The following is a 25,322-nucleotide window of genomic DNA, read 5'->3' as shown; positions in this document are numbered from 1 at the left end:
CAATGCAGCCCAGAGATGACCATTCTAGCATAATCAATATAGAAAAATAATTAATGGGGTGTTTTACTTTTTCTCCCACACTAAATCTTCTAAATCCAGCGTGTCCATTTTGGATAGGCCGTATTTCAAGTGTTCCGAAGAACCCATGACTAATGGCTATTGCATCCAAGGTGCAAATTTAGTTCCTGAGCCAGGAGAGCCCAAATTTTACAACTGCTTCGGTTTTTTCATCTGAAGTTAGGAATTATCTTTTGCATTAGAAGTGCCATCATCAGTGGTACCCGGGGGATAGGAGAAGTCTGGGGCGGAGAGGGAGAAGTTTAAATAGGCTGGCGTCTATTCCATCATCTTGCTCCTTTTTGCTCTGACATGGTTCCATCCAAAGCAAAGACATTTTTCTGAAAATCCTTGCTCCCTGCTGCCCACCAGTCCAGCTTCCACGTGAGCACTTAGGGAATATTTACGAGGTGCTGGTGAAGGCTGTGCCTCGCCTGCTGGGCTCTGAGAGCCCTCTGGGTCTTCTTTGTTCCCCGGGACGGGTGAGAACGCATCAGTTTCTGAGCCTCTCCTGCCACCGGCTCAGGGCCCTGGTCAAGAGAAGCAGATCAAAAGCAGGGGCTGCTTTGTGTAACCAGAGCCAGGTAGATACCACATCTGCTCCCCGGGGTCTTCACACAGCCGTCCTCCTGCTGACGTCTGGGGTGACCGGAGCCAGGGATGAGCTGGCAAGTAGGTTTGAGAACTGATTTCCTTGGGGTGGGGGAACCCTCTTTGCCCAGGATTAGTCTTTGGTGTGTTGTGGCTTCGCCAGCAGCAGGAGGGAGCAGTCAGCTCACGAATACAGCCCCTTCTGAGCCCAGACCCAGGCCGGCTGACTGGGGGCTGTGGCCCTGCTTGTACACCGATGGCCCACAGGGCTGGGCATCTTTGCCTCTGACTTGGGTGGACCACACCTTCCTTCCCACATTCATGTAGCAACTGGGTGTTGAACAACTGTCACGTGCCAGGCACCGCTCAGGGACAACAGAGCCCTGCCCGGATTTCAGAGAAGGATGTGACAGCAGCCAGGAGGAACCAAAGCAGGGTAAAGACTGATGGTGCCATTTTAGGTCTAGTGATCAGGGAAGGCCTCTGAGGAGGGGACATTCGGGCAGAGACCTGAAACAAGTACAGGAGAGAGTTGGCAGACTAGACAGAGCAGGAGTGTTCCAGAGAGAAGGGACACGTAGGCCTGGACTCCGAGGCAGGAGTCAGCTTGGGATCCACGAACAGTTCGAGCCTCGTATGGCTGGTGTGGGTGGAAGGAGTGAGATGGGTGAGGGGGTTAAGAGGGTGTCAGAGGGCTGGTGGCCCATGCAAAGGACTTTGTCATCCAAGAAAGGATTTTGAGCAAGAAAGTGAAATATTTTGAAAGGAGGACACTGGCTGCTGTGTGATGAGCAGACTTCAGGAAGGCAAGAGGATGTGGGAGGAGAGGATGCTCCTGGAGGAGAGGGGAACCTCGGAGGAGAGGGACTGCTGGCTTGGGCTGGGGTGGGGCCGCAGAGGTGAGCAGTGGTTGGATTCAGGCTCCCACAGACCACAGCCTCTTCAGGGGTGGATCTGGATTTCTAGCAAGCAGCAGGGGCTCCTGTGGTCAGGCCAGTTTGGGAGGCATTGCTGAATGGCCCTCCTCACTGTCCGGTGGGTGTCGGCAGACATGAGACAGTGGATGCTCTTCGGGGAGGCGGTGGGGAGGTGGGCTGCAGGCCAGGACCTGAGAGCCTGGGCTCTGGGGCAGCACTGCCTCCTCTAAGTCCTTGGGCACGTCAGTCGCCCTCTCAAAGCCCGATTTGTCTCCATATATCAGAGTGGAATTACATTCTCAACCTCGTGGGACAGTGCTGGGGAGCGAGTGATAATGTGGAGAAATGTTTGACAAACTGTGTCCTTACACAGTGAGCTGCGTGTTACTCTCTCTGCCTGAGGAGGGACCCTCATGTGAGGGGCTCCTGGCTCCGAACCGCCGAGCCTTCCTGCAGTCCTAGCGTGGGGAAGGCGGCTGGGATCCCAGGGGCTGGTTTTGGTTAGTGGGGCTGGAGTTTTCCCGGGAAGGTCTGAGCCCAGGGCCGTCGGTGGGGGGAGGGCTCCCTCACTGTAGACCTGCTTCCTTAGTGACCTCATCCACTTTCTCAGCTAGAACTCTTCTGAGATGAGGCCCAAGCCTAAATACCAACCCCCTAATGTTGTCTGAGCTTCGGTTTCCAAAGCCGAGTCTATGTTTTTATCTGGATTTCTACTGATTGCTCAGCACACATCTCACGGGGAACGCTGACATCCCTTCTCAAAGCATTTCCTCTCCCCGCTCCTGTGGTGGCTGCTGGCACCTTCCCTCCTGCAGACAGCCCAGCTTTGCTCGCCTTTGATTCACCCTCTCCCCACATGCGCGGTATTTACCCACCTAAGCCCTGCTCACTGTCCCCCCGATGTCCCTCATGTGACTTTCCCTTTTTACTTCCACAGCCAGTGCCATCACCCTAGTTCAGAACTTCACCATTTCCCACCTGGGCTGTTTCACCAACGTCTCATCTTTCCGACTCTCCCCTCCCCATCTCTGTGTACAGTCACGCTCAGCTCTCGAACCTTAAGTCGCGGTGCTGATGGTGCTAACATGCCACGTCCAAATGCTTCAAGGTGGTGTCTGCATGTGGAACAAATGCCCTGTTTTCTCAGCCTGGCAATCAGGGCCCTCCTCATTTCCATCTGTGTCTCCCTGTGCTGTGGGCCCACTGGCTTGGTTTCGTGACTGAGACTAGTGCTTTCTTTGTTTCGAACTTTGCTGGTGAAGGTCACTGTCATGACGTCCAGTGCGTTCCGAGTCCTCAGCCCTGCCCTGGGTGGGTCCCCTACAGCATCAGAGTCAGCTCTCACAACGAGCCTGTGGACCAGGGCTGCTCCGGCCGGCGTACTGAGGGATGAGTAACTGACCCACGTGCAGAGCGGGGACTGATACCCGGGCCACCTGCCCCCTCACCCTGGGGCTTTCCTCTTCTTGGCCACCCCATCCATTTCCACAGGCCCTGGGCAGCACCATCCCCAACACTTTCCCAGTGTGACGTGCCCTCCCTCGCATGTGAGCCCGCAGGTGTGTCCCCCTTTGCTGGCGCTCCTGGACTTTTACTCCAGGAATGGTCTGTCATCTTTGCTCTGGTGGGGCGCACACAGAAAGCTTAGCATCTTCACCAAGACACGGAGAAGCACCTTCTCGCTTAGTGACCCCAGCAGGGCTGCACCGGGCTGCCGTGAAGGAGGCGAGCCGCGTGCCGGTCGGTGCAGGGGTCTGACTCTAACCCGGCCTCGGAGTCGAGGCCCCGAGAGGCAGGGGGCTCCCTGGCCCTGCTCTCACCTCCGCTCTCTAGGGACTGGCCGGGCTCCCTGGCCCGGCACCAGCGCCTCGCCCGCCCCGGACACCCCCGTGCCGGGCCCTCCTGACCCAGACACTGGGATGGGGGTGCCGGCCCCGAGCCCCCAGCCCTGCCCAGGGCAGCCCCCACCCGGCGGGCTCACCTGGATCCATTCATGTGGTCGTACTCCCGCTTGACGCTGACCCTCACCGGCTGGTTCATCCACTCCTGCTGCGGTGGGAGGGGGTTGATTTTGTGGGGCTGGCCGTAGTCGGGGCTCCCTGAGGCGGTCATGTCGGCCTTGGGGAGGTGGGCCGCCGCTCCGTACGCGGAGTCAAAGAGGGACTGGTCGTCGCTCACCACCGACAGAGCCTCCTGGAGGGCAGAGAAGGAGAATAGAGCCCCGTGTCACCCTTGACCCAGCATCACTCTCCACCCCAATTCCAGGACTGGCGGGCCTCCCAGGGCTGCCAGGGGGTCAGTGACACTCACGCCCACTTGGTGGATCTCTGTGGGTGACCCCGGGTGAGGGGGAGGCTGGGCAGTGACGCAAGGAGGATTACCAGGAGTGTGTTCACGTAGGTATGGAGGCTGGGACCCCCAGAAAGGAGGGCGGGGAGCAGGAAGCCAAGGAGAATGGCTACACGGCGCACATGTGTGATGTCGTGGTGCTCAGAGCCCAGGCGCTCTCCGGATGAGCAGAAATGCTGGTCGCTAGCTGGGGGAGCCGTCCAGCTACGGGCACATGAGAGGGAGCATTTCTTTTATAGGTGAGGCCAGTGAGACCCACCCAGAGAGGTTAAGTATGTAGCTCAAGGTCACACAAGGGAAGGGTGGGGCCCAGGGCTGTGGCCCTGTCTAATTTCAGTTTCCTTATCTGTAAACCGGAATAAGAATAGCTTTTTCACCGTTGATAGGTGGTCAAATGAGAAGACGTAGGGACAGGTGTCTAGTTTGTTTGCTGAGGGGCGCTCCAGGATGCTGCTCCATCTTACACACCCGCGATTCAGGCGGGAGTCTCTCTGCCTCCCCAGGACTGAGCGCTCCCTCCTCCTTCCTTGCCTGACTCCTTGCGATGACAGTTTCCAGTCTTAAATGTAATGATTCAGCATGCCCAGGAAAGAGGGCACCATCTCAGCTCTGTGGGTGGGGAAGTCAGGGCTGAAAGAGGATGTTCTGTCCTCCCATTCAGGCTGTCCCATCACCTGCCGGAACGGGTGGAGGTGACGGATGGAGAAAGGCTGTCCTGCACTTTCCAGAGACCTACCAGCCGAAGCCCGGAAATGAGAGTCTCCCATCCCTCCCAGGCCCGTCAGATCACAGGGACCCAGAGCAGGGACTGGGTGTGAGGGTCACCGTATGACCTGATTCCACCAAGTTAAGTTGATCGTGTTTCAGAAAAGAAGGTAGTCATCTATAATCTAGAATTAATTATCATCTACATAATCTAGAATCATGCAGTCTGTAATTGTGGGGATGAGACAGTCACCACATGCAAAATGCTTAGAACAGTCTCCGGCACATAGTGACGCCCAGTAAAGTGACCTTTGAATGACTATTAGTTTCAAGTAACGATCCTCTGAGGCCACCTGCTCTGGGCTGAGTTGTTCACTTAAAATTCACGTGTTGAAGCCCTAATCCCAGTTCCTCAGCATCTGACCCTAGGTGGAGATAAGACCTTTAAAGAGATGATTAAGTTGTTTACCTTAGCCCCACCCCTTCCTGCCCCGCCCCCCACCTGTAAAATTACCATCTGTCTACCAGCTAACTGCTACCCCTTCGCCCAGGGCCATTCTCAACCCTAGCAGGAGAACAGCCATACTTCAAAAGAAAAGGCTCTTCTGCGTCTGTTTCCGGCTGAGATCAGGGAAGAATTACTGGAACACACTCCGGGAAGTCTGCTCCCGCACCAGAAGGCTTTGCCAAGGACAGACATGGCCGGAGACGGGACTTTCAAAGCTGAGCTGCTTGCATCGTATGGAGAGGACAAGGGGTCCCGGGATTCAGACCGAAACTCTGCTGCGAGCCTTCACTTTCCACCTGATGCCTGTGTCAGGCTCAGAGCAAAGCTGTGCTTCTCAGAACCACTTGTCTTTGGTTATTATATCCATCCTCCCCTTCACTGAGGGATCAGCCTGGGCTCTACATCCCAAAGCAGTTTGGAACTGTCCTCCGGGCACACAGTGGTCCCAAGTAGAAAAGTGTGACATTGTCGTCTTCCAGAGGGCTGAGCCTCAGCCCGTGAACTTCTGGGGTTCTACACGAGAAGCAGAGACGCATTGCCACCTGGGACCCATAAATGCCCTTTGGGCGATAAAGGTGATGACCGTTCTTCAGTTCTGCTACAAAGAGGGACCACATCTAAGAAACGGGGTGTCGTCTTCTGTGGTGGAGAGTGGCTTAATTGCTCGATCATGCACAAAGCTTGCAGTTTCCAATGAAAGAACTTCTTCCATCTTGTCTCCCCTAGGTTAGGGGCGAAGATGATGGAACTATGGCAGCTAGGAGGCCGGGGAGGCACGACTTGGGGTAGTGATGCTCTGGTGAAGGGAGGAAGACCCCTTACATCACTATCCCCAGAGAGCACAGGTCAAGAAGCAGAGAAACAGGATTGTCAAGTCGGAGGGGCCAAGCAGGTGGCAAAACCCAGGTTCACAGCAGAGAGGCTGTAACAGAGGACAGAAAAGACCAAGCTGGGGCTTCCTGAGGCTGACCGTGGAGACACTCTTACAGAGAGGAGAAAAAATACTTTACAAGACAAAGTGTAGTTTGGTACAGGGCACAAAACTAGTCTGAACTTATTTTGAAATAGAAGTTCCCTTTAATTCACCATCAAAAGAAACTCCAGCCAAGAGGCCATGTCACAGGAGGAGAGGACCCTGGTTTACCCCAAACCACCTCACACCTCTCCTGTCTGTCTAGTCTTGCCTGGGGCTCCCCAGGTTTCTCTCTCGGACTCTTTGCTCCGTGACCACACACTCCCACACCCTTCCCTCACCCAGCCCACCCTGCACGGCCCCCTGCCCATCTGGCTCCCTTGAAAGCAGTCAGTACTGCCATCGACCACAACCTCGGCTCAGATGCCTCTGAGAACTCCCTTCATGTCATGGCAAATCTGCTCTCCTCTGCCTGTTTCCCCAGAACTCAGCGCCACCCCAGCTCCCCACCGGGCATGGTCCACGCTGCACACCTGTCCTGGGCGTGCCGTTTCCCGCGGCCCCACTAAACGAGCCCTGCGTGCACTTGTGTGTCTCAGAGTCTGTGAGTCCTTGTGCTCGGAGTAGCCTTTCTTGGCCCTCTTGCCTCCTGCGTGTCCCAGTCCTCCCATTTTGTAGGTGTGTGCAGTCTTCCCTCATGGTAATGCCCTCTGGCTCATTCGAGCTTTTAAGGGCTAAGTGAGAGTACCGCTTGGGTAGACACACACACACGCACACATACACACTTTTCTGTTTGCAACCATTGACAGGGAAAGGGCTTAAAAAAATTGATAACAGTGTGGAGAAGAGAATTGGTGGTTGGGAGGAGGTGGAGAGAGAGAGAGAAGTTAAGGAGGGCGGCCCCTGTCTGCCTGCTGGGCCGAATTAGGAAACCTACCACAGGCAGAGGAGGGAGGCGGGGGCTACTGGGTGGGAATCGAAGCCTCGGGGAGCCGAGGCCCCAGACGTGCTGGTCTGGGTGCTGGAGAAACGGCAGGGTTGGGAGGGTTCCCTCTGCCTCTGAAAGGGCACAGCAGCCCTCTGCCGTTCCCAGCTGAGAGCTTTGGGGTTGCCCTGAGACCACGTGCCGCTGGTGCTTGAGGGGCAGTGGGGGTGGTCTCCAAACTGCCTTGGGGGCAGCAGGAACATTGAGGGAAGACGGGCAGGGAGCAGGAGGAAGCCAACAGGAGCGTCCTGCGGGGTGAGTGCGGCCGACAGACTGTGTGAGGGCATCTGGTCCCCTCCGGGGACCCCGGGGGTCCCGGGGGGTGATTTGATGTGGGTGTCAGTGCCGAGGAGCTGCGGAGCCGTCGGGCTGGCAGACACACCAACGACACGCCTAGAGCTTGTGGCACGTGTGTGGCCGCTGCTGTCTTCAGAAGCCGGTCACTTTTGCTTAAACTCTCAACACTGAGTTTAACTGCAAACCTCTTCCTTGCGCTTAAGACACTGCACAGGAGTGAGTGCACGGTTGGTGTTGGAGATCTTTTCACTGGTGATTTGTTGCCGGGACTTGACTTCGGGCTGACAGGCTGAACGTGGAAAGGACAGCATGGAAGTTCAGACTGTTCTCAGAGGGACCGAGTTCCTTTGCTTCCCTCCTGCCTCTGGACGCGGCCCTGAGCCCTTCATTCAGACGGAGGCAAGGCTTCTTCACAGACGTGAGCGCAGGCTGCTGCTGAGGATGCTGTGTGGGAACTGACTGCAGTGGGATGGGCAGAGGGCGTGTGGCGCTCAGCGCTGGGGTCTGTCTGTAGGGTCTGCTCCCTACCTGTGCCTGTGAAGTCAGCCCTGAATCAGCTTAGTAACAGGATTCAGAGAAGCTCGTTGCTCCGCTCTGCTGAGCACTGGGAAGGCAAGGCCAGTCAACCAGGATGCTCGGGTCCCTCAGCCACTGTGTCTTAGACTCAGAGGGAGGCACCTGGTCCCTTGACTCCGAGCAGGCAGGTGGCCCAGAACATCAGTATTCCACCTGTCCCATTTACCAGAGCTCCCAGGCAAGGGCAGCTACGAGAAGCAGCAGCTGGAGTCCCAGGCTAAGTGGGTGCCATGTTTGCTCTTAGCAATGCTGACCAAAACATGCCTGCCTTCCTTCCCGGGGTGCCCTGCTGGCCCAGGGTGCCACAGCTGACGGGCACTTGTCCTGATGCAGACCAGTTTGGGTAAGATGCCTTCAGCACATCACTGATAACACATCCCTGTTCTCATGATAGAAACAGATCAAAGTAGCAGACAATCATCATAGCATTTATTACGTGCAAATCCTATTTACGTGAACGATCTAATTTACTCCTCCCAGCAATTCTGCAAGGGAGAGACTGTTGGCATCCTTACTTTTCTGATGAGAAAATGGATATTCAGAGACATGAGCTAAGTTGTTCACGTCACACGGCAAGTGAGTGTGACCTGGTTTCAAACTCAGGTCTGCTGTCTGGGCACTTACCCACTACCTGTCACCTCCCAGTTGGACTATAACCCCTTTGAGGGTAACTCCTTGTGTTCACGGCAACACAGAGCACAGTCTTTGGAGTCAGAGAGATTTGGGTTCCAGTCCAAGTTCCATCAATTACTCACTGACACACCACCTAGTGCAATTTATTTACACTTTATAAACTTCATTTCCTCACCTGTAGATTGGGGACAATACCAGTATCTAACCGGCTAGATTCTGAATAAAGATAAAATGAGTTAATGTAAATTAAGTACCTAAATTAGGTGCCTAAATTTCTTAGAATGTAGAATATACCAACTTTTTAAAAACAATTAAAAAAAAAAAAAAGCACAATGCTGCGAGATGCCAACGAGAACCTGTGGGTTGGAGTTGGGGGCAGAGGGCAGGGGCAAGGAGACTGATAAAGCCAGGGAGATAAGTCTTTCTCAACTGGGTTGGTTACTTGAAAGTAACCAGGGTTGCCTACAGTTCAAAATAAGTGGGTTTGAAGATAATAGATTTGAAATGTGAATTCCATGGGCTTCTAGAAAAGAGAGCCTACTTCGCTAATCTGTGTTTCTGCGTCTCCCTTCAAACTATCACATAATTCCATTGCAGCCTCAGGCCTCTCTGTCCCTTTCTGGCGTCTGAATTCAGACCTCGACGTGGCACAGGCAAGGCTCTGTTAAATAACCCTGCAAACGAGGGGAGGAGGCATCTATTGCTGAGATAATCAGGGCAGGAGGCGGCCAGCACCTGCTCACGCCGCCCTTCAGACACCGTGCATGCGGTAAATGTCAGCAGAATGCCACGTGCAGAACTGTGAATTCACTAATAAAAAAACCTCCCTTATTTTGAATTTGTCACATATATGTTGTTTTCTTTTCTCTTCCTTTTTTCAAAGTACCCGCAGATGTCTCTTCCAACATTTGTTTTCCTTAGATTAAGTCAAAGGTTATTTTCCAAGGGGACATCGGTTGAGTGATGCGGGATGTGGTCAGAGCATTGCTACGTCGTGGCCTGGGTGGTATTAGTGATGAGCTGAGAACTGCGTCTCCAAGCAGCTTAGCAGAGATGGAGGCAGAGATGGAAAAGCCCCCAGAGCAGCAAGGACAGGCAGAAGAGTGTGCCCTGAGGACCTCCCCGTTCTCTGCAGAAACACATGGAAGAAACGGCCACTGTCCTCCACGGCCAGGACAGACGCACACGAGCCACAGTTACGGGCCACGTGGAGTCAGAGACGGAAAAGGCCCAATTTCCCCAGCCTTTCCTAATTCTTACTATTAGGCTGAGTGTTTATTTCTAGCACAGGGAATGACCCAAGACACAGGGCCCGAGAGGCCCTGACCCCATGTCCCAGTTTCCTTCCCATCTTCTCCCCTGATTCTGTCCCCTGCCTTGTCAGGACAGCTTTCTGTGGCTGATGAGCTTTGCTGGAGGCAAGTGAAAGGATGTCCAAAGCAACCAGAGCGAGTTCCCTGCCACTGTCCCTGCTCTGAGGGCCCTCTGGGCTCCCAAACCAGGCCTCTCTGGAGAGCGAGTCCCTGGGTCACCATGGGGAGCCCACATTCTTTGCATAATGACCAGAAGTCCCTTCTCTTGGCAGCCAGAGAGCATACAAAATGCAGACAGAATTCTTGGGAGCACAGTCCTCTGTCTTCTGTTTTTGGAAAGCAGCAGTGTGTGTGTGTGTGTGTGTGTGTGTGTGTGTGTGTGTGTGTGTGTGTGGCGGGGGTGGGGGGGATGTCTCGCCACAGTCACATCCTAAGTGTCGGGAGAAGATGGCTCCTGTGAGTGAGTTCAGGCCTTCGGCTTCTCCGTCCCCTGACTGCCGGCCCCATGCCCTTTCCAGCTTATTATTTCCATCTCGCAGAGGGCAGGGGTGAAAGGGAAGGGGGGGCACATTTTTGGCAAGGTTGGAGAAGGAAGAAGGTGGCAAACACGCATCAGTCGCCCAGTCCTAACTGAAAGCTCTTCTGCTCAGGACAGGGCAGGCGCTGCCCCTGCTCACGTCGGGGAGGCTCTTTCCCCAGAACAGCCAGAGCTGTCTTTCCAGTCTTTGCCACTCCCCACCAAGAGGCAGTGTCTCCGTCCTTCCCCTTGAGCCCAGAGGGGACACTGTGACACCTCAACAAATGGAAGGGGGCAGAAGTGACCTCGCATGGCTTCCAGTGAGGCTGCAGAGGTGTCAGAACGTCCACCTGCTTCTTGATCTCTCTCGGGCCTCTGGCCCTTGGGCAGCGGCCACCATCCCACGCGGAAGCCCAAACCAGCCCAAGCAGAGAAACTACATGGAGAGGTCCACACAGAGAGCAGCTGAGGCCGCCAGCCACCGGCCCGCATCAACCTCCAGACCTGGGAGTGCGGAACCGTCAGTGAAGGCTGACAGAAGCCGCAAGCACAACAAGCTGTTTGGCGCCGCTGGATTTGGGGGCAGTTTCTCACGTGGCCCCTGGTGCATGTCCTGTCACCTTCACCAGCACCGAGAGAACCCATGTTCCAAGGAGGCAGGGGGTGATCGTGTGAGGGGCCTTCTCGCTACGGTTACTGGCGCAGGCTGGCAGGCGTCGGCACCAGGACTGACTACGAGGGAAGTCGAGGCACAAAGCCTGCCCTGTCTAGGGTTCATGCAGCGAGGGCGGCTCAGGCTCAGCGCTGAGGTCTAACGCCCGTGACAGCCCCGCAGAGAAACTGCTTCAGACAAACAAGGAGAAAACCAGCGAACAACAGGCAAGGACCACTGTTTCAGATTAGAAAGGACAAGTAAGACAGGAGTTATTTGATAACCTGAAGTACACAAGGAACTTTGACAACCGTTACCTCACTTAACCTTTGAAGATGTGAGTTAGGACCCTTATTTTACTGAAAAGAAAACCGAGGTGTCCAGAGGCGTGGGGCTTCCGTCCCTCAGCTAGTGACTGCCCGCCCTCTTGCCTTTCTGCAAAGCGTCCACTCTTTCCCCCGAACCGTCTCCGGTTGGAGGGCTCTTGTCCCACCCTGGGCTGTGCCCCGTGGCCAAATCGGCCTTGGAAACTCAGAGTGCTCGGCTGACTTCTGAAGTAACTTCTTGGAATTTCTAACCCTCGCAACCCCACCCCCCTGTCCTCCACCCCCGTCCCTGTCACTTAAATCTTCACTAACTGGGGAGGGCACTTTTGCTGGGACCAGCCCAGAAAGGCAGCTGGCCACGTTCCTAGAAGATGGAATTGAAATCCTTCGTAGATGAAAGTACTTTATTTAATGGAGTTTAATAAAGTAACGGAATGAGCCTCAGTGAGTTCAGAGGGGAGGATCTGAGGGTCCATAAAGGCAGCCCGCATAGCAGGACCCAGGGCCGGAGTCCCCTGTCGCTCACAGTCTCCCTTCAGATGCACCTCCACATCTCCCGTGGGTATCTACCTTTGCCCGTTGACACTGAGTTTTCACAGTCACTTTTTGACCATAACCACATTTAAAGGGCATCTCTAAAGATCGAAGTGAAATTCTCCTCCCACGGAGAATGCTTTTACTGCTGAAAAGAAGAAAAAGTGCTGAATATGGAAGCTGACAGGAAGGGGGACAGAAGGTTTGTCTGAGCCCCAAGAAGGGAGCACTTTATAGTATCTGTACTTTGTTTCTTTACTGTGGGCCTGACCGCTCTGCAAGCTGCTGCTTCTCAATGACAGTGGGGACAGAGAAAGGGCCAGCATGATCTGTCGCGTGTAACTTGTTCCATCTGACCATCGGAGGGCCAGGCTCCTCTCCAGTGATGGGTGGTGACCTGACCATGGAGGCGGATTCCCCGGTGCCCAAGGACGGGGCAGCACGAGGGTGGGACGTGGAGCCAGACTCAGCATGACTGGGAAACTCAGATGATCTCTTCTGTGAGACTGAGCCCGTATTCTCCTGCCCATGCTGATCGGCTGCAAAGGTTAAATAAAGCCCTGCCAGGTGCAAAGGGGTGATGCCGAAGAGAGAACTGTCAACCATCAAGACACAGCCCCAGACGCCGGGGGGAGGAGCAGTCAGGGGAGCGGCAGTCCTGGACACAGCAGCAGAAGATCCCAATCGATGTCACTGCTCATCCCTTGCCCTGGGATTTTGTCCTGCCTGGTTCCCTGTACCAGCCGGGAAACATACTGGGATACTTCCACACCGGAGGCTGAGTGCTGCTGCTCTGGGCCCCCTCCTTCCTCCTCTGCCCGGGACAACTGAAGGGTCAATGGCTGGCACAGCAGTTCCCCTGAGACTCTGCTCCACGACAAGGGGTTGGCATCCAGGTGCCCCCGCAGCACACGTGGGTGGTTATGCATCAGAATGTTTCCCTGCCGCAGAGTGCGGTTTTCTGATTGTGGAGGCAGTGTCACGAGAGGATGGTTGAAGATCTGGATGGGCGAGGAGCAGCTTCTTTCTCCAGAGGATCCCTAAGCATGTTTGCTGCTGGAGGGGGTCAAAGGCGAAGGGTAGAGGAAGCGACCCACTCCGTTGCTCTCCTTACTCCACAGGGTGCTGTCGTAAAATCTGCTCCAATACAAGGCGCTGGCTACCAGCTGGGTCAACGCGGGGCTTTACTGGCTGTGCGACCCGGGGCAAATTACCTAACTTCTTGGTTCCTGGAAAATTTAACCTGTCTTCTCCTGAATGTTTTGTTCTCTTTGACAATGATGAATGGCCACACTGCTCTGACCGCAGAGAGCTGGACGCTTGGAAGAAGCATCCTCATGGGGAGTGGCTGCAGTGTTTCCTCATAGAACCTGAGATCCTCCCACTGCGGGGGGACGGGACACCCGGAGACAGGATTTAGCTCCTGGGAGCGGGGCTCTCAGAGTTCCCCCTGGGACTTGGTCTTCATGGGTCTGGCCCTGCAGCTGGACCCAGAGGATCTCAGTCTGGTCTGTGGTGATGAAGGGATGGGGGTGGGAGGCAGTTCAGAGCTGAAACAGTGGGTTCCCCCAGGGGGAAGCAGACACTTGGCCACCAGCAGTGGCGATGGCATTTGCTGCCATTTTTGCAAGCACTGGGGAGAAGAGGAAGTGTAGGTGGCATGTGCCCTTCGGTGCTTCTTCAACTCCTGGAGTGCTGGGAACTGTCCCATCCTTTCTTTCAAAGACCAGTTCTGCTGCTAGAGGCACCCAAAGAGAGGGACCACATGCATCTTATTCACTGTCTGCACCCAGTGGCTTGTACAGATCCCAGCATCTAGTAGTTGTGCAACAAGTCTTTAATGGATAAGAACCCTAGAGCATGATGGGAAACACCGAGCCCTCCCTCCCCCACTGGCACCTCTGCCAGAGCCAGACTTCCCGTCACTCTGGGCCACGAGCCATTAAAGCCTGACACCCAAGTTTGTCTATTGTTTTAACCAGCCACACCCAGTGACCCTTTCTTGCTCAAATTTAATCAAGAAGCCACTGACCACTCCCCCCATCATCCCCTCCCCCCAAAAGCACTTGAGGTCCTTTTCCTAGAAGCTGTGATCTTATCGGAGGATGTCCTCATGTGACAGTTTCCATGGCAACGAGTACTCTCATAATCACAGGAAGTCGGGGAGGAAACAAGCACACAGGGGCCATGGCTCTGGTCTTCCAGCTGCGCTCAGGGCGCCCCTCGCAGGGCATGAGAGCAGATCAGCCTCAAGATGCAGGGAGTCCCACCCCCTGTGTGCAGAGATCCAAGTGTCTGTGACCCTCGGCTGGCCCAGTCAGGGCGAATCCACTTCACCTTGATGGACAGACGGGCCCGGCACCGGAGACTCCACTTGGTTTCATTTTCTCACGGGTTGTTGGGAAAAGGGGACATGCCCAGTTTTTACGTCTGTTTCCTTCCGTGATTCATGCCGAGGGGCCCCGCTGGGTGACCACATGCCCAGTGAGTCCTGAGTGTGCAGGACCTCCAGCGGTCACCTCCGGATGGGCCAGGCTGTCCAAGGGGTTTCGTTCTCTTGCGGCCCCGGGGGAGGTGGTCAACAGATGGCTGCAGCGTGGTGGGGTGGGAGGATTGGGAGGAGGGTGCCTCCGGAGCTCAGGTTTCTGGGCGGGCTCCTCAGCCCCGCCCGTCCCTGCCCACCTCCCGGGTTTACTGCAGTCTGCTCCTCCACTCCGTGCCCACCCTCTGTTCATTTTCCCCTCTGTCGTCTCCACTTATTCCTGCATTCTGCCCTATCCCTTCTCCCTCTCTCGTTCCTTCTCCTGCATTTTAACATCCTATTTTAAATAGGATCTCGTTATATAAGACCTGCCAGCCCTTTCTCACCAGCACTCTCACCCAGTAGACATCTGTTTAATACATGTCTTGATTACGCATTGGGTGTCTGCAAACACCCACGTGAAACCAGCTTCCTTCTCCCTTTGCTCAGTCCAGCCATCCTTGTACAGAACTGCCTTCCTTTGCCCTCCTCTGCCTCATCACATCTCATTCATCCACCAGACCTTCATGGAGGACCTACTACTTGCCAGACATTCGGCCGGGAACAGGGGATGCTGAGAGAAATGAGACTTGAAAATCACACGCTGGCCCCCCAGTTGCTCAAGTCTGGGGAGAGGCCGACATAAACACAGGCATGCGTGCTGGGGGCACGGGGGGCGTGAGTGAGGGGCTTGGGGGAGGCAGCACCTGAGATGCGTGGCAGGGGACCCCCCAGCACCTCTGCCAGGAGGTTTCACCGCCCTGCGGCCCGCTGCTAGAGCCCTCACTCTGCTGAAGCTGGCAGTACTTTCTATCCACCGCTGACTCACCACGGTATTCCAGACTACCTTGTCACTTTGCTTTTATTTCTATTTTACCCATTAATACCTTGGTTTCCTCATCCCGACAGTGGGCACAAGGGCAGAACCTACTTCACAGGTTAATGTGAGAACAGGGCGAGCTAACAGGTGATGATAAGGTTCTACCTCACCCCTGCCACAGAGTGAGCGCTCCTTAGGGTTAACCTTCTCGTTCTAATTCACAGGTTCTAATCCAGGAAAAGCGCTTCGTTTCCCCAGGGCCTGTTTCTTTACCAAAACACAAAAGGACTGTGAGCAGTGAGAGCGATGAGCTCCCTGCCAGGGCTTCAGTCCTACAATTGATTGTTAGATTGAGCCTACAGCCCTGTTTGCCTGGGACGGTCCCAGTTGATGATTGTTGTTCTAGAAAGTGCTTAATAATGCCTCCTTTCACCCTCTAAATTATCCTGGTTTGGATGGTGCATTATGGGGCCACCCTGTCTATGAGGAACCTGGATTTCCCAGTGTGCCTCAGCCCCACGGGCCACGGCTAGTCACCCCTGCCCTCCTTCTGGGGCGGCGCGGTCAGGAGAATGGGGGACAGCCTGGTCTACACTCCAGAAGCCAAGCATCGCTCATCTTGGAGCCGAGACTCCGTCTCTGGGACCCAGCTGGCCTTTCAGCTGGCTGCCACCCTCGGAGCAGTTGCCCCCTGGGTTGGCCTTCATCCTCGTGGACGTGAGTGCCAAACCTAGGCATTCTGGCACTGGGCCTCCTGTCTCTCTGCATCCATCTATAGGAAAAGCAGATGCTTTGTGAACGAGTCCTGCCGTGGCCTTCCGGTGACAACGTCTCAGTGGGATTCCATGGAGGTATTTTGTTTGTCACTCCCAGTAAAGCTGGTTGAGCAGAAAACCCAGCTGAAGCCCACTGACAGTTCCTAGGGACTTGGGACCGATTTGGTTGCCCTCTCTATAAAGGATACTTAGTGCTCGACTCTTGGAAGATTCTGGAAGTACCGGCCTTGCTCCATAGGAGCCACACCTGTTTGTCTGTCTCAAGGACACTGGTCATGGTGGCTGTGAGCCTTAATCCTTGACATTCCAGAAACTTACGGAAAATGGGCAACTGGCCGACTAGACGAGGATGCTGTGAGGAGGTGTCCAAAACCTCACCCAGGCCTGTCAGCTGCTTGCCCTGCTCAGTTCCCTTGACTTCAGGCTCCACTGTCACGGGCTGTCAAATTCTTACACGGCTGCTTCTGCTTGGGTTTCTGCCCCACTGGGATCGCCCACCATCAGTAGGGCTTGGTGGATTTCATGAGACAGTCAAAGCCAGCGATGCCAACCCTCCCTACCCTGCCCTTCTCGGGAACCTGTGAATGCCCAGCTCCTTCTAAGCCTGAACCAAGAAAAGTTTCGGGTCTCCCAACTTGAATGTCTTTTAAAGTGTTGAGGATTGTGGAAAGGAACAAGGGTACGTGTACTCTACAACCTCAGTCTTAGGATAAACTCAGAATGAAGAGGCAAAAACATTCACATAAACCGGTGATTCTTTTACATGGAAAGAAACTGGACTCTTTCGTTTGGTCCTTTAGACCAGTGCTGTCCAGCAGCACTTCCTGCGATGGCGATGTTCTCCAGTCTGCACCGTGCAATACAGAAGCCACCAGTCCTGTGCGGCTCTCAGCATTTAAAGTGTGACCCGTGTGACGGAGGTGCTGACTTTTTAAGCTTTAGTTACTTTTAGTTAATGTAAATAACAGCCCTGTGCCACTGGTGGTGACTGCATTAATCAGCACGGGTTCTGGACCCTTGGTGCCTGGTGGCTGGACTACGCGCTGCTCAAAACCTGTGACGGTCCCTCAGGATATTTCTTTAACACGTCCTGTCTCATTAGAGGATCATGAAACATATTTGGCACAAAAAAGCATGCATTCATTCATTGATGCATTTCACTTATTTGACAAATATTTATTGGACTTGTGCTATGGACCAGGGACTGTGAGAAAAGTCAAGAATGGGTCAATGGAAAATGACATCAGAGAGTTTTATAAGCATTTGTTGGTGACCCTGGAATTAGGAGATTTGTAGGAACTTCCCCCTCACTGGTCTGGCCGTGTCTCTGTGGTGGAGTAAACACCTGGCAAGGGTGTGGGTGATCTGGGGACGAGGAGGGGCCCCTGGACAAGGGAGCAGCTGCTCTGGATGTGCTGTGTGACCAGGGCCGGTGCCCATGGGGAGGAAGGTGATGGTGGGAGAGGGAGCAGGGGACGATCCTGAATTAAAGGTGGTGGGAATGAAGGCATGTGGTGAGGGTCAAATGAGAGGAGAACCAGGTCTGCCAAGGAGAGGTCTGGAACGTGTAAGGCGCTGCATTTTAATGGAACAGTCTGAGGTGATGGCTTCCCCAGACAGCCCAGTGTCCCATCGAAAGGAGCTGAGCAGCTGCCTGTCGCCCCCTGAGAAGGTGGCGGGGCATGAAGCAGCTGCCGAGGCTGGGGGATTTCAGAGGAGGGGAGAGCAGTGAACTGAGCAGGCGTGTGTCGAGGGGAGGGCGTTAACACTCCACTGACTGTCAGCACACGGACTGCGAGGGACTTTCCTGGTCACAAACAGCCAGCGAGGACCTCAGGTAAACATTTCGTCCCAGGTCTAGAGAGCATGCAGCGGGGAGAAGGGGTGCAGACCTGGCACCGCCACCGTCCAGGGCTGCTTCGTCAGGGATTTGGAAGGGCACTGTCTCCGTTTAGTAAAAGGCTGTGGCTCTCACTGCAGGACCTTCAAACAGCGTCTCGATCTTGAGGGATCTGCAAGGTGGTCAGATCCTGCAGTAGGATGCCCTAATCCTGGCAGGCTGCTCAGCCCCGGAGCCCAAGTCCCAGTGGGCAGGTGACTGTGCTGGAAAGCAGACCTGTAGACCACGTGCTCTTGGCCCTGTGACACATCACGGGTGCTTCTCAAATGCTTAGCCCTTAGGGAGCAGCAACCTTGATGGACACAGCCTGGGGCTCTGGGTGCCAACTCTGCCTGGGAGCCCTTCCCTTCTTCCCACAACAGCAACATCTGCATGAAAACAGAATCTCTGCTGCTGCACCTTCTCTCCCTCCTCGCCACCTCCCCTCCTTTCTGGTCCCCATCCCTCCCTGGCCATGGTCTAACATCATCTAAGCAACCACCTGCCACACCAACGCTAAGAGGTGACTGGACCATCAGGACGCCTCAGATTACCTAACCCTCTGAAGGGTACAGACCCACTTCAGGTCCCAGTGGTCAACAGTGGATGCTCCGATCTCACTGAGAGAGATTTGATCTAAAATATTTCCTCTTATAACCCAAAGGGATTCTTGAACTACATACAGTTTTAAAGGGGTTTCCCCTTCCCTCAGAGCAGATAAATCCTCTTCATCACTTTTAATTTAGGTGAATGTTTGAAAAAAATGCATTCTTTAAGCATACAGACCACTAACTGGAAGTAGAGGAAGAGGAGGGAGTGAAAGCATGTGGGGCCACAGTCAGGCGGGCCGACGGGAAACGAGGTTGACCACATTTATGGGGTCTTGATCTTTGACAACCCAACATCGTTCAAGGGTTTCTCTGACTTCATTTCAGGACTCCCAATAGAGCACTACTTCTGTAAACACCAAATGTGATCTCCAAGGGGAACAGGGAACAGATAGAAAACATGTTGACTTGATTCACAACATAGAAAACGTATGGTTACCAGTGGGGGAGGTGGGTGGGGAGGGATAAATTGGGAGTTTGGGATTTGCAGATATTAGCTACTATGTATAAAATAGACAAGCGACAAGGTCCTACTGTACAGCACAGGGAACCACATACAATGTCTTATAATGGCCTGTAACGGAAAAGAATATGAAAAGGCATATATATATATATGTGTGTGTGTGTGTGTGCATATGTAACTGAATCACCATGCTCTACATCAGAAACTAACACAACATTGTAAATCGACTATACGTCAATACAAAAAAATAATAGAAAAAAGAAAGAAAGAAAGCAAAGCGCAGATGTCTTTGGATATCGTTTTCCGTTGCGATCACAGATTTACTCTTTCAGGCCCCGCATGGGTCCCTCGAGCGCCCTACGGAGCACGCCTCTCCGACAGAGGCCGTCTGACCACCGTCCTCCCTGTGTGTCCGCGCACATTCCCGAGTGTTTACTTCAGCTTCCAGCTTCCCTCCCCACCTTGGGCCGGGGGTTTCTCGGGAGGCTGCTGTCTGCACTTAGGGGCCCAGAGAGGCGCAGACCTGGCTGGCAGGGGCCACTGTGCCCCTCTAACGTCAGGGCAAGTGAATCCAGACCCACCCGTCCCTCACACGTGGGGACAAGAGGCGCAGCCAGAGGGTCTGGCCAGACCTGACGCAGCTCAGACGTGGCCCTTTGCTCCTGCAGCAGGAGGAAAATTCTGTCAAAATGGCTTAACGATCTTCTAATATTTCCATGCAATTAAGGCCACATCTGTCTCCCAGGCCCCCGCACTTCTTTGCTGGTTCACAGACATGAACCAAACAGTCTGTCTTGTCCATCTGGAAGGTAACAAAGAGCTCCATTCATAACTGGAGGTACTTTCACCATTTTTTTTTCAAAGTAAAATAGAGTTTTCACTTTGAGAATAACCTGTGTGGCAAGCAAGCGCAGGATTTTCCCCCACTAATAAATCAAATTCAACAGCCTAATAAAATGCTGGCTCCCCTCCCTCTCCCCCTCCTCCCTCCTTTCCCGGGTCCCACCCTGCTGACAATTGCTCTGAGTTGAGAGTGGTGGGCGCACCCGAGGAGGTAGGGGACGGTGAGCGGGGAGCCCATGAAGGGAATTAAAACCCCTTTTCAAGGTGCGATGGGTTGTTTGGCAGATTAAGGACTGGGGTGGGCGGGGGGTGGGGTGGGGGTGAGGGAGGGAAGGAGGGGGTCTATCCGCCCCTCCTGCCCCTCTTTACCGACTTTCTCAGCCTTTCTGAGCTTGTTTCCAAATACTCCTTTCTTCTGCTGCTCCCACCACCCCTACCCATCCTGCTGCTTCCCTCTTCTGCGTAGGGAGGAGCAGAGAGCCCTGTTCCTGTGGACTGACGGATGGAAGGAGGGCTCTGGGGCCACACCTGCTGCCGGAACCCTGCAGGAGCTTGCCTCCCCTCAGAACAAGGCTGAGCGATCTCCCCCGTCTTTGAAGCCTCCAGAGAGTGAGTTTGCAGGAGATAAGTGCTGATAAACATCAGGTTGGGTGCTTATCCGCAGCGAACACAGTCTTTTGAGGTTCTCTGCACTCACAGGCCATAGACACTCTGATCAGAAAACAGAAGGGAAAATGCAAAACCAAGCAGTATTTGCTGCTTGCTTTTTCTTCTTCTTTTTTGTTTTGTTTTGTTTGGTTTCCGTCTACACACTGGAAAGCCCAGCATAGGCCCTGTAACACAGGGGACTCCAGAGCAGAAATGCAGCTCTGGGTCTTCGCTTTGTTCAACTCTTTTTTTGTTCTGACATCAATGGAAGAAACATTTTCAGTCTTGGACATAAGAGGATGAGTCAAACGTTGATAACAATGACAATCCGCCTACAGCATTTTCTGTTCCAAAGTGCTTTTACAGGCGTTGTCTTATCTGGCCCTCATGACAACCCTCTAAGGCAGATGGTTTATGACTGAAGAAATGAGCCTGAGCGATGATTATGTGATTGGTCCAATACCACACAGCTCGACGTGGGGCGGCAGCAGTAAAACCCAGATTTTTCTGGCTACGAAGCTGGATTCTATTCATTCTATCCCATGCAGCGGCTCAGTAGCTAGAAGACACCCAGAAATCAGGATGGTCTTGAACCTGGGCATCCCACCTGGATGCATTTGGAAAACTGGGGTGCCAATGGGTAAACTGGGGTGGAGGGGAATCTCTGAGCTCTGCAGCCCTTGAAGAACGCAAGAAAGGCAGAGCCTTGGCTGTCCTATATTTCAGTGTATGGGTTAGAATTGATGTTTTAGTCTGGGAGGTTAGCAGGACGCCTGACCTAGTAGAGAAGAAGGACCACGGAACAGGGAATCCAGAACTCTGGCCTCTGCTCTACCCCTGACCATTAGGGGGTCTTAACCAAAGGCTACTTCTCTGATATTCCATCTCTCCTTCCATAAAATGAAGAAGCCAGGCAAGTGGTACCTAAGGCAGAGGGGAGGGAGAAGGTGAGGGTAGTGTGGAGAGTGTTTGCTCCCCCATGAGTACATTCTCCTAAAAGATGCAAAACCACGTCAGTACTAGAATGAAATGCTGACACGACGCGTTAAGAGTCAGATGAAGGCACAGTGGAAGAAGCTGGCCGTCAGTCCCAGCTCCCAAGTTCTTGGTGCTGCTCTAGGGGTCTTTATGTCAAGGAATTACCAGTCGCTGTTTATGTCCATAAAGGTAAGAGTTATTTCCACACAAGGTTTGATTAGCAATGCTGCACCTGACTGCCAGGCGCTCAGCACTGCACCTACGGTACTGACCAGCTGCAGTCGGATAGAAAGTAAGCCTTCCACAAAAACCTCACGAGTAGTGTCACAGCGAAAGTAATTGGAACTCAGACAGAAAGAAAGTTTCCTGGGGGAAAAGGAGCCTGAGAGAAGCTCCACGTTGCAGAGGGCCAGTGCGCAGGCGCAGGCAGCCACCTGCAGGGATGCAAGGAGAGCCCCGTTTGTGTCTCTCCAGGAGTCTCCTTCAGGAATGCCTGACTTTGCCCTTCGTATTCTGAGTTTTCAGCTCCCGGCTCACGTGGACCTGAAGATAACGCTGGGAGGTGGGTCGGAGAGGGTACCCTCTCCTTACAGATGAGGGGGTGGAGCTGTGCTGCCCACCTCCCCCCCAAGCCCACGTCATCACTAAGTAGCTGGCCGAATTCAACAAATTCAGTTAAAGGCTTTCAGAAGTCCCTGTCCATTTAAGAGTTAAATCTACTGCAGAAATAAGGCACTAGAGCTCAGATACCCGTATTCTTTTTGAAACACGTATAGATCCTTTAGAACACGTTTGCCTAGGGCATGAAGAGAGAGTTCTGGTTAGTATCATCCTGTGGAACTCAGACTGGGGCTGGACTGGTCTGGGGTTCTGAGTCAGGCTCTATCCCATGACAAGAGGCCTTAGTCCTTTTTCACCCCACCCCCACCTGCACACATATAAACACACACACACACACTGATACCCACAAATTCAATGCATTTTGAAATCTACTAAAAATTGAGCTATAAATATTTAACTTATGCAAATAGTGTTACAGCAGAAAGTATGCACAAAGAGGTAGCTATCTCTTTTCTAGAATAAAAAAAATTACCATTCTTTCTAGTTTTCTTTTGATCATACAGTATTTGCTGAATATTTGCTCTGGAAAGCCAGTAAACAACACAATTTATCAGTGCACTATTAGCTGTAGACTTCTGTGTTTAGATGATGTCGCTTGAGTGGAGATTTTTATGTGTACCTGCGTGTTTAGCAGTGGAGGGGTCTGAAATGGGTGTGTCTTAAGAAATCTCTTTAGGTTCCCACAACCCCAAAGTTGCTCAAGTGACAAACCAGTTCAGGGTATCAGGCCAGCCGTTAGAATCTTAAAAGTGACAAGCCTGCTCCCAGTACAGTCCTAAGAATTTCAGAAGCCAGGGTGCTAATATCACCATCAAAAGCTGAAGCTTATCAATACACATGACCCCTTTGGTTAGAAGTTTCCTGAGTGTAAGAATTATTATCAGGTCTTCTCTGTCTCACAATTTCTGGTTGCCTTGCATCTATTAAATGAATGTGTACAGAGCATCATGATGAATGGACAGTAAAGAACAGTGCACTTAGGCTGGGCGGGGTGGGGGTTGGGGCCCTGGGGGGCGGTTGCCTGTTCAGCTCAAGTAGGTTGCATTTCCTGTTTAGTGGGGCTGGGTGAAGGGTGGAAGAAGGAAGGTCTCAGTGGCAAAGCAGATAGAAAGCCTCCTGGCTGATGGCCCAGGGATGGAGATCTGGCCCCTGGACACCGGGTGGAGGAACCTTCAGGGTCAGCCAGTCCCCAGTTCTAGCTACTTGTTTCAGTCGGCCTTTGTCCTCTTCCACCCAAGGTCCTCCCCTTAAAGCGAGATGAACCCGTTTCTCAGACTGCTGCATGAAGGCCCTTGAAGGAAAAGTATTTAAAAATCTTATTTTTTGGGGGGAGGGTTAGGCTTATTTATTTGTTTATTTTTAGGGAAGGTACGGGGGACCGAGCCCAGGACCTCGTGCATGCTAAGCACGCGCTCCACGACTTGAGCTGTACCCTCCCCTCCACTAAAAAATCTTATTCTGAATACTATTTTCTGTTTGTGAGAATCATATGAATTTCCAAGGGGACCTGGTATGTGAGGGTGGGGAAAACTCGGAAAGGCCTATGAAATTCATTACCATTTCACAATATATTCCCCAACTACAGCCGGATTCGGGCTCCTGGCTCATTGAACTACCTAGGAAGTCACCGTCCCACAGGCGTTATAAGGCCACCTTAGGCTCGCCTGTGTTGTCCAGACACCTCGTAATACTGATATTCACCAGGATTATTTCTTGAACATCAAACTGATCTCTCAAGGAATTACACCCACTACACAGTCACCAAGTTCTCCTAAATTAAGGTCAGCTCCCTGAAAGTGAAAACCAAATGGTACCTTAGGAAGTACAAAATTTTCTTGGATTTTTCCAAATCTTAGAAATGATAAGTCCAATTTCAGTCTTTCAAGACTAATGATAAGCATGATAACCTTCAACTAGTTACAGAGGAGTTCGGGCGCAGGGTGAGGAGCCGGGCTGGAGCCCTGGGCAGGGTTAATTCCTACACTCAGCTCAGCCTCTGCCTCTCTCTCTCTTCCTAGTGGAAACGGCAGAAGATACATCTTCGAGACTGATTTCCCTCCATCCTGTTATTATAGCAATAATAATAGCTGAGCTATTTGGGCTGTTTTATGGTGTTTAAGACATCTTAGCAGAGGCTTCCCATACCCGTAATCTTATTTAATAAACTGAAGACGTAGGTTGTGTTACTCCCCTCCCCTCTTTTGCTGATCAAGAGGGGCCAAGAACTCATTTCTGGTCACACACACGTGACCCCACCTTCTGGACCCCCGATAACCAGCCCTTCCCAGGGGGGCCCCTATCACTGATGCTTTCTTTGCCCCCAACCCCCATAGCACTGAGGACATTCATTTTTTCTGTTGAAGCCATTTTTCTTTCCCTTTTGATCTTGCCCCCCTGGTTGGATGGGAGGCAGTTTTGAGGCGAGATCTTTATCTGTGAGCTACCGTTTTAACTGGTAGTGGGCTCCCTGGGGGTCCAGAGACACTTGCTGATGGACGGCATGCACCAGACAGGAGGCTGCTGGCTCTGACAGGTTAAAGCTGCACACTTCCTGCAGGGATACAGTATGCCCAAGTCACAGGCCCCACTGCCATGTTCTCAGAACCAGGAAACGAAACTGGCCACCAAGAGCAAATGACCACCAGCCAGAGGGTTAGTGCAGACTCAGCAAAACACATCGAGAGGCCGACTGTGCGGGTCAGTGGGACAAATGCGTTCAACCTGCAGCTAGCACCTGCAGAAGCTAACGCACGTCTGCCCTCAGTGTGGCTGGGGTCACAGGTACTCTCGGCTTTCAGCCGGGTTCTGCATGTGTGTTCTTACACACAACTCATCTTGAAACCTGCGTCCCCCTAGAACCAGGTCTCTGGCACCTGCGTGTGTATAGCCTTATCTAAATGTTTGGGCTGCGTGTCTGACAAAGACAGGGCAGGGCTGCTGAATGGGCAGGGAAACACAATCTTCCCTCCCATTTTTCTTTCTGTGTCTCTTCCCCACCTCCTGTCTCTCTCTGAATCAAGTCTAACCTCTGGCAAGTTGGTGTGTGACTCTAGATGTGTTTTCTGTCCACAGTCAGGAGCACTGGGAAAGGTGGGGGCTGCTGTGGCCCAGGCAGGTCATGGGGACCTTGTATCTTAGTAGCAAGCCCATCCGTGGTCCCCCTCCTCACTGCGCTGATTGCAACCCAGACAGGAGGGGCCTGTGGGAACCCACGCCCCCTGCACAGAGCCCGTTTCATTTCTCCAGACTTCTTCATTCTGCAGGCCAGGATCAGGGGAGAGAAAATAAAAGA

General features: G+C 53.2%; 1 protein-coding gene across 3 annotated transcripts in view; it reads right to left on the bottom strand.

The window, feature by feature from the left end:
* The window catches only part of FLI1 (Fli-1 proto-oncogene, ETS transcription factor), a 109,854-nt gene that overhangs the window by 45,918 nt on the left and 38,614 nt on the right, over positions 1 to 25,322 (bottom strand). For all 3 annotated transcript variants that reach the window (XM_010957858.3, XM_045518726.2, XM_010957859.3), the window contains exon 2: positions 3,547 to 3,758. In XM_010957858.3, the coding sequence (XP_010956160.1) occupies positions 3,547 to 3,758 (212 nt within the window). The remainder of the gene's footprint in view (positions 1 to 3,546; positions 3,759 to 25,322) is intronic.

This window comes from Camelus bactrianus, chromosome 33 (genome assembly GCF_048773025.1).
Source record: "Camelus bactrianus isolate YW-2024 breed Bactrian camel chromosome 33, ASM4877302v1, whole genome shotgun sequence".
NCBI lineage: Eukaryota > Metazoa > Chordata > Mammalia > Artiodactyla > Camelidae > Camelus > Camelus bactrianus.
Note: the sequence above shows the minus strand (reverse complement) of the source record. Positions and strands in the feature narration are given on the sequence as shown.